This window comes from Macrobrachium nipponense, chromosome 6 (genome assembly GCF_015104395.2).
Source record: "Macrobrachium nipponense isolate FS-2020 chromosome 6, ASM1510439v2, whole genome shotgun sequence".
In the NCBI taxonomy this organism is placed as follows: Eukaryota; Metazoa; Arthropoda; class Malacostraca; order Decapoda; family Palaemonidae; genus Macrobrachium; species Macrobrachium nipponense.
Genome location: NC_061108.1, coordinates 104,449,582 through 104,463,639, shown reverse-complemented (window position 1 = coordinate 104,463,639; position 14,058 = coordinate 104,449,582). Strand labels below are relative to the sequence as shown.

Sequence of the window (14,058 nt, the reverse complement as noted above, 5' to 3'; positions counted from 1 at the left end):
GCATGCAGCACATAAACCATGAGGAAGGTTGTTTATGCTTATTGGTGGTGCCACAGGCCACATGTTACTGTGTAATGATCACTCTTCATCTCTCAGGGAAATGAAAGGTGGTGTCTCTGAGAACATTTGAGGTTGTAACTGTGGGCACAATGTGATTGATAGGCTTGTATGAAAAAGTTAAGTTTATATTTGTTCTTACACGATATACAAACACTTGGTCTTTTACAGTAAGAAATACTTAAGGCGTAGCCTGGACACGGCTGCTGAAATCTGTAAATAAGGTGGTTCTTGTAGTTAACTACCTGTCCGGTCGTTGGTAGTCTTCCCGACAGGACATAAACATTCCAATTTACTTTTGGCCGTCAATGTGGATAGACATGTTCTTCACTGCTCTCTATGCAACTGTTATCGCTGATTTCTTTTCAATCCTGGTGGGATTTTTCCATTTTTCTTTTATGTTATTGCTATGACAGTGTGTCTGTGATTAACTGAAGTTATACAAACCCATGAATTGGAACAGCTTGTGTTCTCTACCCCCAGCCTGTGCTGCCCCGGGCTAGAGGGTAAGAGGTGCCCTTGGTGGATATTGACCCTCATGCCTTCTGCACATCTTGCTGTGGGCGTGAATGCAACCGTGATATATGTGGAGTGTTCCTTGTGGTTTGTGTCACTGTTGGGAAAGTTTGCTAGGAGGACTAAATATATTAGGAAGACTAAATCAGTGGCGGGAGGTAACACCTCCCATTACTCCTATGGTAGCTAACCTCTCCTCTTCTTACCCCTCTCCCGGCAACTGTCTCCCATACTTGCTGTCACCCCTTAAGGGAAGGCTTCCACTTCTTCTTCCCCCTTCTGATGAGTCAGAGGGGGAAGGGGAGGGGGAGCTGTGGGTGCAGGCCTGGGGAACTCTCCTTTAGGTTCCTCCCCTCGCTTTGACCACCTTTGGAGCGAGGTGTGACAACCCCCCACTAATCTGACTTTTGCCCTTGCAGGCGAGGTGTCAGACTAAGGTCAAGCATGAACATCTGGAGCTGATTGGCAATCCTTCCATTCAAGTGTTGCTGGCACACCTAAATAGAGGCGCCAGCAGTACCATGACCCATGCTGTCGTCACCCCTACCACAAACACAGTAATGCTACCAAGTTGCTATGATCCTCCTCCACCTGGTCTGGTTGCACCATCCAACCAGTGTCTCCAACCATGGTGATGGGGATTAGGTGCCATTTGCCATCATATGTTCCAGCTCCTTTGACTTAAGTGCCCCCTCCTCCTGGATTTGGGGTGGCACCGCTACCCGTCCCAAGGGTTACCACTCCTCTGTCTCCACTGTCATGCCTGCCTCTGCTCCTGCTCCTGGACCTGCTGAGTCATCTGCTGGCCCTTGGGAGCCCCTGACAACTCTACTCAGGAAGATGTTGAAGAGGAAGGCAAAGAAGAGATCGAAGGTGTCGTCCTCTCCGTCTTTATCGTCATTTGTCATTAAATTTGTTTACTGCCTTCTCACCTCCCACTTTAAAGGCTTCACGGCCTAAGAAGGGGAGTGTAGCTTCTCCGCCCCAAAGAAGTCTCGCCAGAGACTTCCGAGGGTCTGCCTCCTCCTTCTGGGGAGGAAGCAGTTGGCTTTCTCGCTGGCTCTCCCAGGGAGCAGGGCCTCGGGAGCCTCTGGAGCTCGAACTAAGGTTCGTTCTCCAGCCTCTGCTCCCTAGATTGCTGCTCAAGGGACAGGGATCATGTTGGAGCCTTTTTTGCAAGCGTCTCAGAATGTACGACCGCCTAAGGGAGGTCGTACATCCACAATCAAGGACAGGGAGTCTTCTCCCCGCCATGGCAGTGGCACAGGGCGAGAGCAGGGGCCGAGCCATGGCTCGGACCCTCCTGTGATGACCAAGCGTGGCTCTTCTGCAGGTGCCAGGGTTGATGTCACTGTTCTCTGGGACAAGGGCTGGGATTTGTCGTGAGGATGATGCATGTTGTCGCCAGGCTGGTAGCAGTGTCTCTGGTAGCGACAATGCTGTTAGCCACGTCGCTGCTAACCAGGTCACTGCTGCAGCAAGACAAGAACTTCTGCAATCTCGGGAGAGCGTCTCACCGAGGCCACCATGCTTTCCTAGATCCACTTCCTTGTCGTCACCGCAGGATGATGCCAAGACACGGCTCATTCCCTCTGACAGCAGCGCTGTTAGAAGAAATGAGAGAATCTGATCCTCCTCTCCTATTCCTTGGGATACACTGGGAGGGGCGAGGTGAATAGTAGGAATCCTTTAAAGTGTTCTTGGGATTCAGCAATGGGGCCTATGTTTCGGACATATACCCGCTTCTTTGAGGAAGGATCTTGGGGTTCTGGTGAAGTTCTCCCTTAGGGAAGAGTTGATTGTGAGGACCGGTGTCTTGAAGGGCGTGGGGACCCTTTGCCCAGAGATTTGGCATCCCTGGGATTCAGAGGACCTTTGCAGAGGTCGTAGTGCTGATACGTCGGCATAACGATATCGGAGACGCGATCACGGCCTCCTCTGTAGGAGAACCCTCATCTCGTCTCTAAGCTTTTTGGGGACCCAAGAGGGAACCCAGGGTCTTGACTAGACTGCCATGGTCGTCCTTGGCCAAAGTTTTATAGGACCAGGTGAATGGGCTTGTCTCTGGACAAGAAAATTCTCTCGGGGTCCAATCATTCAGACAAGCTGCTTCCCCCTCCTCTACCTCGCCAGAGATGCTTCTACACACCCTTAGAGAGGCCATTACTGACTAAACAGGTGAGCCCAGACATGGTTTACCTGGGTCCCGGTCTGTCGCTGCAGCACCTGACAAGTGAGTGTGTCTCTCGATCTCAGCAGGAAGCAGCGACACTAGAGGCTACCACAATGGCAGCTCTTCAAGCAGTCTCCTGGCTAGACCTGTTGTCTTTCACAGTGTCTAGAGTCGCTGCTTCCCCTGGGGCCTTTGTCCCAGGGGAGGAGACTACAAACCTGTGGGCGAGCCTGGTGCTCAAGAGATGCGACATTGTCCTCTCTAAAGTTGCCAGGTCCCTTGGCTCTGAGTTTGTGTTGGCACTACGCAACGGATCACTGTTGGGTTCCACTTCTCTCTGTAACAGAGACCAGATGGATGCTGCGATGGACAGGCGCAGGGATGACAACAAACACCGGCTGGTCCACCAGGCAGTGGTGAAGATCTCTGGGTCTTTATGTTCCACTGCAGTTAGACCTTCGAGTCTAGCTAGCACTTCCTTGCCCCTGAAGAAGACGTTCTCTTCCAAGGGAGCCCGAGGTACAACCCAGCCTCCTTCTTCCTCTTTGAAGAGAGCGACGTTGTGCTCCTTTCAGCCCTCCTCGCTTTCGGGAAAGGGGTAAAGGGAAAGAAGATGTGGAAATGCTAGGGGCAGCTTTCCACTCCAGCTGCTGCCATTGGTGGGGGCCTGCCTGTAGAGCCATTGGGCAACATGGCAGCCACATGGAGCAGAGACCTGGGTTGTAGACGTCCTTTGGGAAGGATATATACTCCCCTTTGAGTCTCCGCCACCCCTCATCAACCACCCGGTCCCCGTCTACCATCATATGTTATAGGGTTAGTGATGCACCAGACTCTAGTAAAAGTCAAGAAAGTGCTGAGTAAGGACGCTGTCAAAGTCATGTCAGGCTGGTCTCCAGGGTTCTACAGGTAGGGTTCTACAGGCGGGCCTTTTTCGTAGAGAAGGCCTCAGGGGGATGGAGACCGGTCATAAACCTATCACTCCTGAACTGTTTCGTTCACCAGACTTGGTTCAAGATGGAGACACATGATCAGTGCTTGCCTATATCAGGGAGAATGACTTCATGCTTATGGTGGACTTGAAGGATGCATATTTCCAGATACCCATCCACAAGTCCTCTCACAAGGGCTTCTGGTTCGTCCTCGAAGAGACGGTCTACCAATTCAGGGCACTGTTTTGGGCTCTCGACCACTCTCCAGGTGTTCATGAGAGGGTTCAACCTGGTCTCAGCTAGGGCACATTTGCATGGAATATGTCTATTGGCTGGGGAGCTCTTAGTTGCTACAGGACAGATCGATTTCCAAGTTTTGTCGGGATCTGGGGATCCTGATAAACCATGAGAAGTCTGACCTCAAGCCCAAGCAGATGACATTGTATCTGGGCATGCTGATAGATACGGTAGCAGCAAGAGTCTTCCCCTCCGACTCTATCAGCAGGTTCAGGGAGGCAGCGCAACCTGCTCAGCTTTGGCAGATAATGATAGGTCACCTGTCGTCCTTGGAGAAGCTCGTCCCTCATGGGCGACTTCACCTTCGATCTCTCCAGTGCAGACTGAGGGATTGCTGGTCTCAGTCCCACAACCCTCAGTCCGCTCTCATCCCCCTCTCGCAGGAGGTGAGAGAAGATCTGGGCTGGTGGCTCAACTACAGGAACCTCATAATAGGAGTGGACCTCTCCACTCCCCAACAGACATGCTTCTGTTCAGGAACCTCAAAAATAGGAGTGGACCTCTTAACTCCCCCATGGACATGCTTCTGTTCTCAGATGCATTGACCGAGGGATTGGGTGCACACCTGCAGGAACTCAAGGCAGCCTTCCTGGCTCTCCAAGAGTTTTGTGAACGTGTGATGGGATACACTGTGGTATTGATGAGTGACAATACCACAGTAGTGGCATATAGCCTATATGTCAACAAGCAAGGGGGACTCGCCTCCCTCGAGCTTCATCAGTTGACAGTGCAGGTGCATGAGTAGGCAGTAGCACACTCAATAGAGCTGTTAGCCAGATACATTCCAGGCAAGAGGAATGTAGCAGCAAATAAGCTTAGCCGTCAGGATCAGGTGGTAGGGACCGAGTGGTCCCTTCCCTAAGACGTGGCAGAAAGGTTGTTGAGTATATGGGGGTAGCCAGTCGTAGACTTGTTCACAACCTGGTTCAACAGGAAGCTAGAGACCTTCTGCTCCATTGTTCCGGACCCATGGGCTGCAGCAGACGTGTTCCAACACCCATGGGACAACCTTTGAAGTTTACACCTGTCCCCCGTTCTGCCTGATTCAAGCAGTGATTGGCAGGGTGCTGATCATTCCATATCTTCTGATGATTTTGGTAGCACCCAAATGGCCTAAGGGCCGTTTGGTATTCCTACCCTCTGGTTCTTCTCTCTAAGACACTGAGAGAGATTCCCTTGTGGCAGAACCTACTGTGCTAGCCATACGTCGAACGGTACCACCAGGCAGTATCGTCCCTGTGTCTTCATGGCTGGAGGTTATCCACCATCTCTTGCAAGCGAGAGGCTTTTCTTGCCGAGCAGCAAAGATGGCAGGATACCTCAGACAGTCCTCTGCAGCGGTATACAAGGGAAAGTGGGCAGTCTTGTGGCCAGTTTCGTTGATGTGATATCACTCTGGTCAGAGCCACTCTTCAGCAGGTTGCGGATTTCCTCGTCTTCCTTTGCCGAGAGAAGCTCCTTTCCATCTCAACTGTAAAAGGCTACAGGGCCACACTGGCCCTAGTTTTGAAGCTGAAAGGGTATTGATATCTCATCTTCCTTCGAGATATCATTTCTCATAAGGAGCTTCGAGAGGTCTTGCCCACCCAGGGATCTCAGGCCTCTTGAATGGACATATGACTTGTGTCACAGAGCCTGACTTATGGCCCATACGAGTCCCTTCGCCAATCCTCAGATAGGGATCTGACCCTCAAGACCATCTTTCTGCTAGCCCTGGCATCGGCGAAGTGAGTTGTACGGTATGAATGACCGTGACTGGAGTGACTGGCTCTCCTTTCATTTCCTTCATCCTACCCTTTCCCTTCAGGTAGAGAGTATACGGACCGTTACATGCGAGACTGGGTGGCTGATGCAGGTAAGATACTCCTTAAAGAAACCTATCTATTTTCTTAGACTAGTTAATAGAAGCAAATATCTGCCCCTTCCCTTCACAAGCAAGGAAGGGGGCTTTTGACATAAGATAAACAAATAACTCTTATTTGCCTTATTGTCTCCGACATACAGGCACTCCCCAGTTATCGGCAGGGGTTCCGTTCCTGGGGTGTGCCGATAAGTGAAAACTGCCATTAACTGGAACTCAGTGATTTATGGTGCCATAATGGTGCTTATGGCACCAATAACATGAACTCATTCTGTTATGGCGATTTTATGGTGCTAGACAAGCCCCATGAAACTGGATTGCTGATAACCGGGGACTACGTTAATGGTTTTTAGTTGTCTCTTAAGGGGGACACAACCTCCCCCTTATGAGTAGACCCAGAAGACTGACTATGATCTTGCAGTTCTTTAACTCCAATCAAAAGTCAGTAGCTGGATTCCCTTCCTCGCTCTTACAACCAGGAAGGAAATCTCAGGTAGGCTGAACCCCAGTCGGTTCACTGGAGATTACTCAGATTCCACCCACCAATCAGCGAGTCTTCCTACCGTAAAGGACAGAGGGTTTATATATCTTGCAGGAACAGATCACAATTTTTGAAAGTAAATTGTATTTTTCCCAATTATATAAACCTGAGGTCCTTTACACTAACTTCCCACCTCATGCCACCCCTCAATCTGCTACCTGGGCCGAAAGCAATTTGGAATGTTTACGTCCAGTCGGAAGGACTACCAACGACTGGACAGGTAGTTAATTACCAAACCTCATTGTTTAAAGATTTCAGCATCATGTCCAGGTTATGCCTTAAGTAATTCCTACCATAAAGGACCTCAGGTTTGTATAGTTAGGAAAAATACAGTTTACTTTAAAAAATTGTGATGTTTTAGGAACTAAGTTTCTGAAATAGTTTCTTAAGGGTGCCAAAGAGTTTGTTTGTCAGGTAAACATTTTTCTTTTAAGTAATTTGGCATCCTTCTTATGTAATACATTCTGTTATTATAAATATCAATGTATTTTTATCATAAATGGTTAAACCCACATTCATCCCCATTTACAGGTGCTGTATTTGACAAAAATGAAGAGTTATTTTTGTGTGTGCAGCAACAGGTAGCTTACATTGCGTGCCTGGAAGTCAGCCTAATTGGCATGAGGCCACACAAGCAGTCATGAAGGTTGTTAGTCTTCAAACTGGATGTATTAATGTTGTTGTCCATATGCTGACATTGCTCTCAAGGAGGAAAGATATTGATGAACACGCTCGGCAAGTTTACAAATACCTGTTGTATGCTGCACCCCATTTAATGGACATTGCTCATGCTTGTCATTATCAAAGGCGTGCCTATATGACTGAAATATTCTTACCCGTCCTTTTAGAAAAAGGAAAGTTACATGTAACTATTTCCAACATAAACATTGTTATCAACTCATGGCGTGAAAATAAATGCATGGAATTATCCTCTGTTACTCACTTGAAAGTTGGTGATATCGAAGGAAGCCAGTGTTTTAACTTCTTACCATTCCTTGGACAGCTGAGCAATCTTCAGTTTTTAGACATTGGATGCATTGTTGATGACGAACTTCTGGCAGTGCTTGGGCTGAATTGTCCAAATTTAGAAGTATTTGATGCACGGGAGGGTATGGTGAACACGATCACCAATACAGGACTTTCATACTTATGTCAGTGTAAGAAGCTTAGAAGAATTTTGTTTTCCAATTTTACTGATGAATATTCATGCCCTCAAGATAGACTAGGATTTTTTGGAAGTGGAATTGCATTGCTTTTATTGTCATTGCCCATGATAGAACAAGTGCTTTGTTCAGAATATTTGTTGCGTGATGCATTAAACTTTCTCTACCAAACCAGTTACCGTAAAAGAATTATTCCTGTGAAGTGCATGTTTTTAGATCATCCTGAAGTTGCTGTTTGCAATACATTGATGCAAATAATGCCTCTTTGGTGTCCTAATATTGAAGTATTAACATTATATGTGAAATGTGCAAAGGAGAAGCTAATTGGAAACTGTCTACGTTCGTTATCTAAGCTTAGGATTTTAGTTATGACAGTATCAAGTGGCTGTAATTTTGATCATTTTAATTTCACAAGCTTTGGCCCTCAGTTGGTATATCTTCAAATTACAGCTTACCTTATTGGAAGTCGTGATATAACATTAATCAGTCAAACTTGTACTAATTTAAAAACCTTGGGACTGAAAATGTATAGTTTTGGTTTTGATGGAGATGTGAAAGGCGAGACTACTGAATCAATATTCCCGACAGTAGAGAAGTTGGAGTTACAACAGAACATATCAGTGAGGTTATTCAGGTTCTTGAACATCTACATGGAAAATTTACGTGAGGTATATTGTGCTTGGGCAACTGTCCATGATCTAGAAGAAGTCCTAAAAGTGATTGTGCAGTCTGGTGGCTGGAAAAAAACTACACTCCTTGTATTGCCAGTTATGAGCCATTTGTCTTTATCAGTAGCAAAGATGATAGCTGATGTCTTACCAAAACTATCATGTTTGGGGATAACATTACTACATCCATCACAAGAATTAGAACTTACTAAGCATGTTCAGCATCAGTTATCAAATATTAGTCTGGTTGATCAAGAAGATATTGTGTCACCAAGCAATTCTGGAATTTTCTCACAAAATATGTGGGGTGAAGAAATTAGAAAAAGATAGTATTGTAGCATAAAAGATAATTGTTCCTATGGAAATACAAACATCTTTTATGTAGAAGCATTCCTTAGGGTGATCTAGAATCGGTAATTGAAACTTGATAACAAGGTCATTAGCATAGATGGTGGTAATGGGGCTGAGTGGGAGATTACATCTCACTCACTTGCCATCACCAAACACTTTCTTTAGCCAGCATTGAATGAGGATATGATGTAGAGTCCTTACTGACTGCCAAGTTTGAACTTGTGCTGTTTTTTATTGTTTTCTGTAGTACATACATGGAAATAGTGTCATTAACTTAGGTATGCAGAACACTAGCAAATGTAGAGAATGTTCATGCCATCCTTTTAGGAGGATCTTCACTGTTTACTAATCTGTTGTAGGGTTAGATTTGCTGCTGTTTTGGGAAGTTTTCAGTAGACCACATGTGCTAGCCCTGCAAGCATTGCAAGACTGTGATGTGTCACTCTGCACTGTTGTTGAGCAACATGTCCATAATGACTTCCCTCAACAAGCAAGGGGGGATCATTTCTCTTCACGCCTATTAGTTTCTGCAGCTGATGCACAAGCCTTCAGCCAGATACATTCCAGCTACCAGAGCCATGTAGTAAAAACTAATACTAGTATGTTTCTTCATAGGGGAACGACCTTTTCACCATGCAACTGAGAGGGAACTCTTGGTGTTCTGTTCTCCTCTGCATTATCCTTGGTTGGCCCTGGAGGACCCCTCCCAGCACTTCAGGGACATTCTAGACTCCTACACACTTTCCTCCACTCTGTCCCACCAAGTGGTCATCTGCATGTTCTTAAACAGTGGTTTTATTTAAGTAACTTACCAAGTAATTACATAGCTATTAAGTTCCACTTATACGGCAGCTTGAAATTCAAAAATTCACGGGTAACACTTCAAAAACTTGTAGAAGACCATACTGACCACTAGCAGGAGAATAGGAATGACGGTAAGCAGAAAATTTCAGTTTCATACATTCAACTTCCCTGTCAGATATATACTTAGCTATAGACTCCGTCGTCCCCGATAGAAATTCGAATTTCGCGGCACACTCTACAGGTAGGTAGGTCAGGTGATCTACCGGCCTGCCGCTGGGTGGCAGGAATAGGAACTATTACCTTCTAAGGACAGATTTTTCTCTATCGTTTGGACTGTAAACATACGTTTACGGTTCCTCCTGATTTGATTTTCGTGTTTCATCGCCATCGATCTTCTGGGCTGTCTTTTGCAGGGAAGTACTGGGTCTTTGGTTCGGCATACGCTTTTATTAACTTTTTAATGAATTTCGCTTCGAAATTTCGAAGAAAATACTAAGTGAAACTACCGAAATCATCGGTAGACACTCACATAGTTTGCCATAAAGAGAATTATTAATATTTATTCATTATTACATGTAATAAAGGTTACAACTTTATTAAGGAAATATTAAACTCTAATTTCCTACTTTAGGAAGTCAGAAAAGCATATAACTAGATACGCTTACTTTATAAGCTTTAATAGCGTTTGTGCTAACGAGCAGTTAGAGTATTAGCAGTACTAGTAGTTGTTGCATCCTCATCACCTTCTTACTCCTCAGAAACTACAAATTTATATATGCAAATTGAAGATAAATGGATAGCTCAAATGCAAGCTTTTAAAAGGTAAGAAGTGAATATAGTGTTCCCCATTGCAATGGAGGGTGCGTCGGATCGGCTCTGTCTCGCTCCCAGGTCTAGACCTCTTCCAAGCTCACAAGCCCAGAGGAGAAAGAATGTCGACAACCGCAGGGGGGTTTCAGAGAATCCCCACCGATCAGGCGTCCCCTCGGCAGGTTCTGTAGAACGTCCCAGACTGCCAAGTTCGCCATTGGAAAGGCGTCCTAATGTAATGTGTTCCCCTTATTATTATCGTGTTGACGGATAAGGAGAAGAAAGTTTCAACGGCGTAGATTCAATGAAGATGCAAGATAATCTCGTCGTAGATATCGGAACCTCAGAGAGATATCTTTCGATAACAGTTGCGGTAGAGGCATTGCCCTATCCTGTTTTCGTCCCCCGTACAAATAGACGGAGGCTCTATCCCATGGGGTTTTGAAAGAGTTATTTCAACAATTCTCATCGGTAACATTTATATGAAAATATATCTATTATGAGAAGAACGAATTAGATATTAAAGAATATATGTTGATCGAATGAATTATGGATCTCGGTTAATGATTAAACATACATATATAATTTTTAAGCTTCTAGCTCCTCGGACATGAAGCGCCTAACGAGGCGCAAAGCGTCTGAAGAGCCTGAAATGAGGCGCAAAGCGCCTGAAGAGGCTTGAAATGATGCCAAAGCGCCTAAATGACCTGAAATGAGGCTCAAAGCGCCTAAAGAGCCTGAAATTGAGGCTCAAAGCGCCTAAAGGAGCCTGAATCGGGAGGCGCAAAGCGCCTGCAAGATAGGGCAGTTAAAAGCGTCGGAGGCTCCTCAAAGGAGTCGCAAATCGCCTGAAGCTCCTGAAAACAGGCTCGGAGTGCCTGAAGCGCCTGAAACGAGGCGAAAAGCGCTTGAAGTGCCTGAAACAAGGCTAAAAGCGCCTGAGGCGCCTGAAATGAGGTGCAAAGCGCCTGGAGCGCCTGAAACGATGCGCAAGGCTTCTGAAGCGCCTCAGATGAGGCGCAAAGCGCCTGAAAGCCTGAAGCGCCTGAAACGAGGAGCAAAGCGCCTGAGATGAGGCGCTAAGCGCCTGAAGCTATAAACCAGGATCTTCATCGTATATGGAGTTAGATCCTGATTCTGCGTAAGGTGAAAGACATTCGAGGATTTCTCCTGATAAGGACGGGAGTTGTTGCACAGGCGGCCGTCGCCCTTCTCAGGATAGTCTTAATGCAAGTAATGGCAAGAGCAAGATCGGTTTTTTTCCTGGCGGGGACTCAAGATGTCGCACAGGCGGCCTTAGCCCTTGTCAGGTTAGAATCGGTACTGCTAAAAGCCCTTCACCTTACGGAAGGAGGCGCTCTCCTCCGGTTGCTCATTCTTCTCCCAACTTGATGGACAGGAAATGGAAGATAGATCGGAATTGGAAGCCAATAAGGGAGCAGGTCTCTCAGTTTATAAGACCTTAGCAACCTTTTTTTATTAAAAAAAATTAGTTCTAATATAATAAGACGATATTAAAAATCTCCTCCTTCTAAAAAACGCAACCAACCATTTACAGAAAGAGTGGCAATCGTTTGCAAATTGAACAAGGTTCGTACGAGCTCTCATTCATTGATTAGAGGCTCTTCCAGATAATAGAGGCGTAGAATACGGCCTTATCTCCAAGAGAATAAAAATTTGAGGGATTCTCTTCGATCCGAGAGTTTTCATTGCGATCTCTTCGACTAATGCTAATTCGTGTTTATTGACGAAAAGAATGGAGAGGGCAAAATTTCCATTCTCTCTCCGCATCGGAGAGGAAAGAACATAGAAGGAAGACTTGCTGCATACGACTGCTGAATGACAAGTCATATACGCATACCATAGTTTGGCCTTTGTGGTTCGCTACGAAATTATCTATATCCTTACAGGATTTTTTCCTGGTAAGGACTTCGCTTAAAAAGTTTGTTACGACAATACCTACTCAGCTTCGGTATTTAACAAAGGTTGTTTTGCTTAAAGTTGGCATTATTGAGAGCTTCCTTAGGCTCGGGAATAATTTTATTATATTCCTTCATTAAATGAAGTAACTGGCAACTCACGATGAATGCAGCCAGGCAGCGAGCGAGACGGCCGGGCTGTCATTGTAAGCGTAAGGCCAATACAGTACCATCCAGGTCTCGGTCATTAGCAGTCGGTTGCATCTCTCTCTCCAACGGGATCGAATGGTTAACCGTATATTCCCCCTACAATCATGGACTTAGTCTCGAATGGAGACTAAATATTGTCTGCCTTTTGCTAAGAAGCTTTCAATAAGAAAGATATTATAACCTTTCAATGCTGTTTACCGTAGGGAACATTATTAAAGGATTCTAACACAGCAGAACATTATATTATATAATGCTCTCATGCTTACGAAAGCATGGCTTATTAGAATACATGCTTAGTGAGAAGATGGATGTAGTAGAGAATTCACTTTAAGACTACGGTATGGTCAAGTCTTTCGAGAAACGCACACAACCTTTTTAGAATCAGATATTGCTCAAGAGAAGATGGATGAGTGGAATGGGAAACATTCTCTTCGTGGCAGAAATGGTTTCCCTGAATAGAATATACTACGTATATAAGAGTTTTTTCCTACTAAGAACGGAATTAACATGTGTAAGGATGTCGGGTACCATAAAGGCACAGATGTTCTGGCACATAACATAAAGAGTATTAGAAGAAAGCGCCGGTCTGAAGCGCCAACCTGGCGCAATGCGCCAGAAGCGCCAGCCTGGCGCAATGAGCCAAGAGCACCATCCAAGATATTTTCTCGTTTTAGCGAGTTATTAACATAAGAGTCCAGTAGCCTCTCAGACAGCACGCTCGGTAACGGCAAGATTCGTTCCTGATTTCGTTACCCATTTAATCACTTAGGCCAATTCCACGACTCTCTCATATCGCAAAGAGCATTGAGAATCTCTTTTTTCGCTCCTGTTCGCGTTAACAAAGAGAACCTATTTGGAAAAAGAGGTTCGATGCAAGATTTTGCATGTCCGTGAGAACCTTCTCGATCAACGATAATAACTGTTATCATATGTCTAACATTTATTGCAAAGAGTTGTGAGAACCTATGGGAAGTCTTCTTCATAGATCTCTTAGCAAGGTAGAAGACGAACAGGCTTCCTGTAGACTGCTTCCTTTTCCTTGAACCAAGAGAAGTAGCAATATACACCATCTTTATTTTATAGAAAGGGGAATAAACTTTAGTTTTTTTTTCCCCTAAATATAAATGCTTTACAGAATTTAAGATAAAGGGCGTCAAAGAAAGAGAGGATAATACTTTATGCCTCATTTTGGCCATAGAGGTTGGATTCACAGAGGTCACGTTCTTCTCACAGCATGTTTTGGAAGTCTTTTCCAAGACAGTCTGAATATTCTATAAGCATCTATTACAAATGGACCTTAACAACCTCTCCACTCTGAGTCAGTCTTCGTGCAGACTGACCAGAAGTGGACATGAATGAGAGGATTTTTAAAGGTGAATGACAATAGTCATAGCCAGGACATAGAATTGCTGCAGATCGTGTTTGATGGAAGAGGAAGCTGTCCTCTTCCGATACCTCTGTGAACCACATATAGGTTTTTTCTTCCTTTTCAGAGGGAAGAATCAACTTTATATATATCTGCTATCAAAGAGCACAGTAAAAGGCTATACTCTGTCTATACAAGGAGAATTAGAGATAGCAGAGGATTAAGATCTTCGGGATCTGATACGATACCTCAATACGACAAGAGTAGGATATCATGTACTTCGAATGGGATCTTTTGTGGCTTCAGATTCCGTGTTCCGACAAGATGGAACTGCTCCTCATCAAACTTCTTTGAGAAATTTTATGAGGGAATTCTTTGTTTTCTCTTGGC

At 45.2% G+C, this 14,058-nt stretch overlaps 1 protein-coding gene across 4 annotated transcripts in view; it reads left to right on the top strand.

Moving 5' to 3' along the window:
• The window catches only part of LOC135216807 (carboxypeptidase B-like), a 35,965-nt gene extending 26,591 nt beyond the window's left edge, over positions 1–9,374 (top strand). For 3 of the 4 annotated variants that reach the window (XM_064252306.1, XM_064252304.1, XM_064252305.1), the window contains one exon: positions 6,909–9,374. In XM_064252306.1, the coding sequence (XP_064108376.1) occupies positions 7,018–8,538 (1,521 nt within the window). In that variant the 5' untranslated portion in view covers positions 6,909–7,017 and the 3' untranslated portion in view covers positions 8,539–9,374. The remainder of the gene's footprint in view (positions 1–6,908) is intronic. The other variant, XM_064252308.1, reaches the window with a different exon arrangement.
• The last annotated feature ends 4,684 nt before the right edge of the window (positions 9,375–14,058 follow it).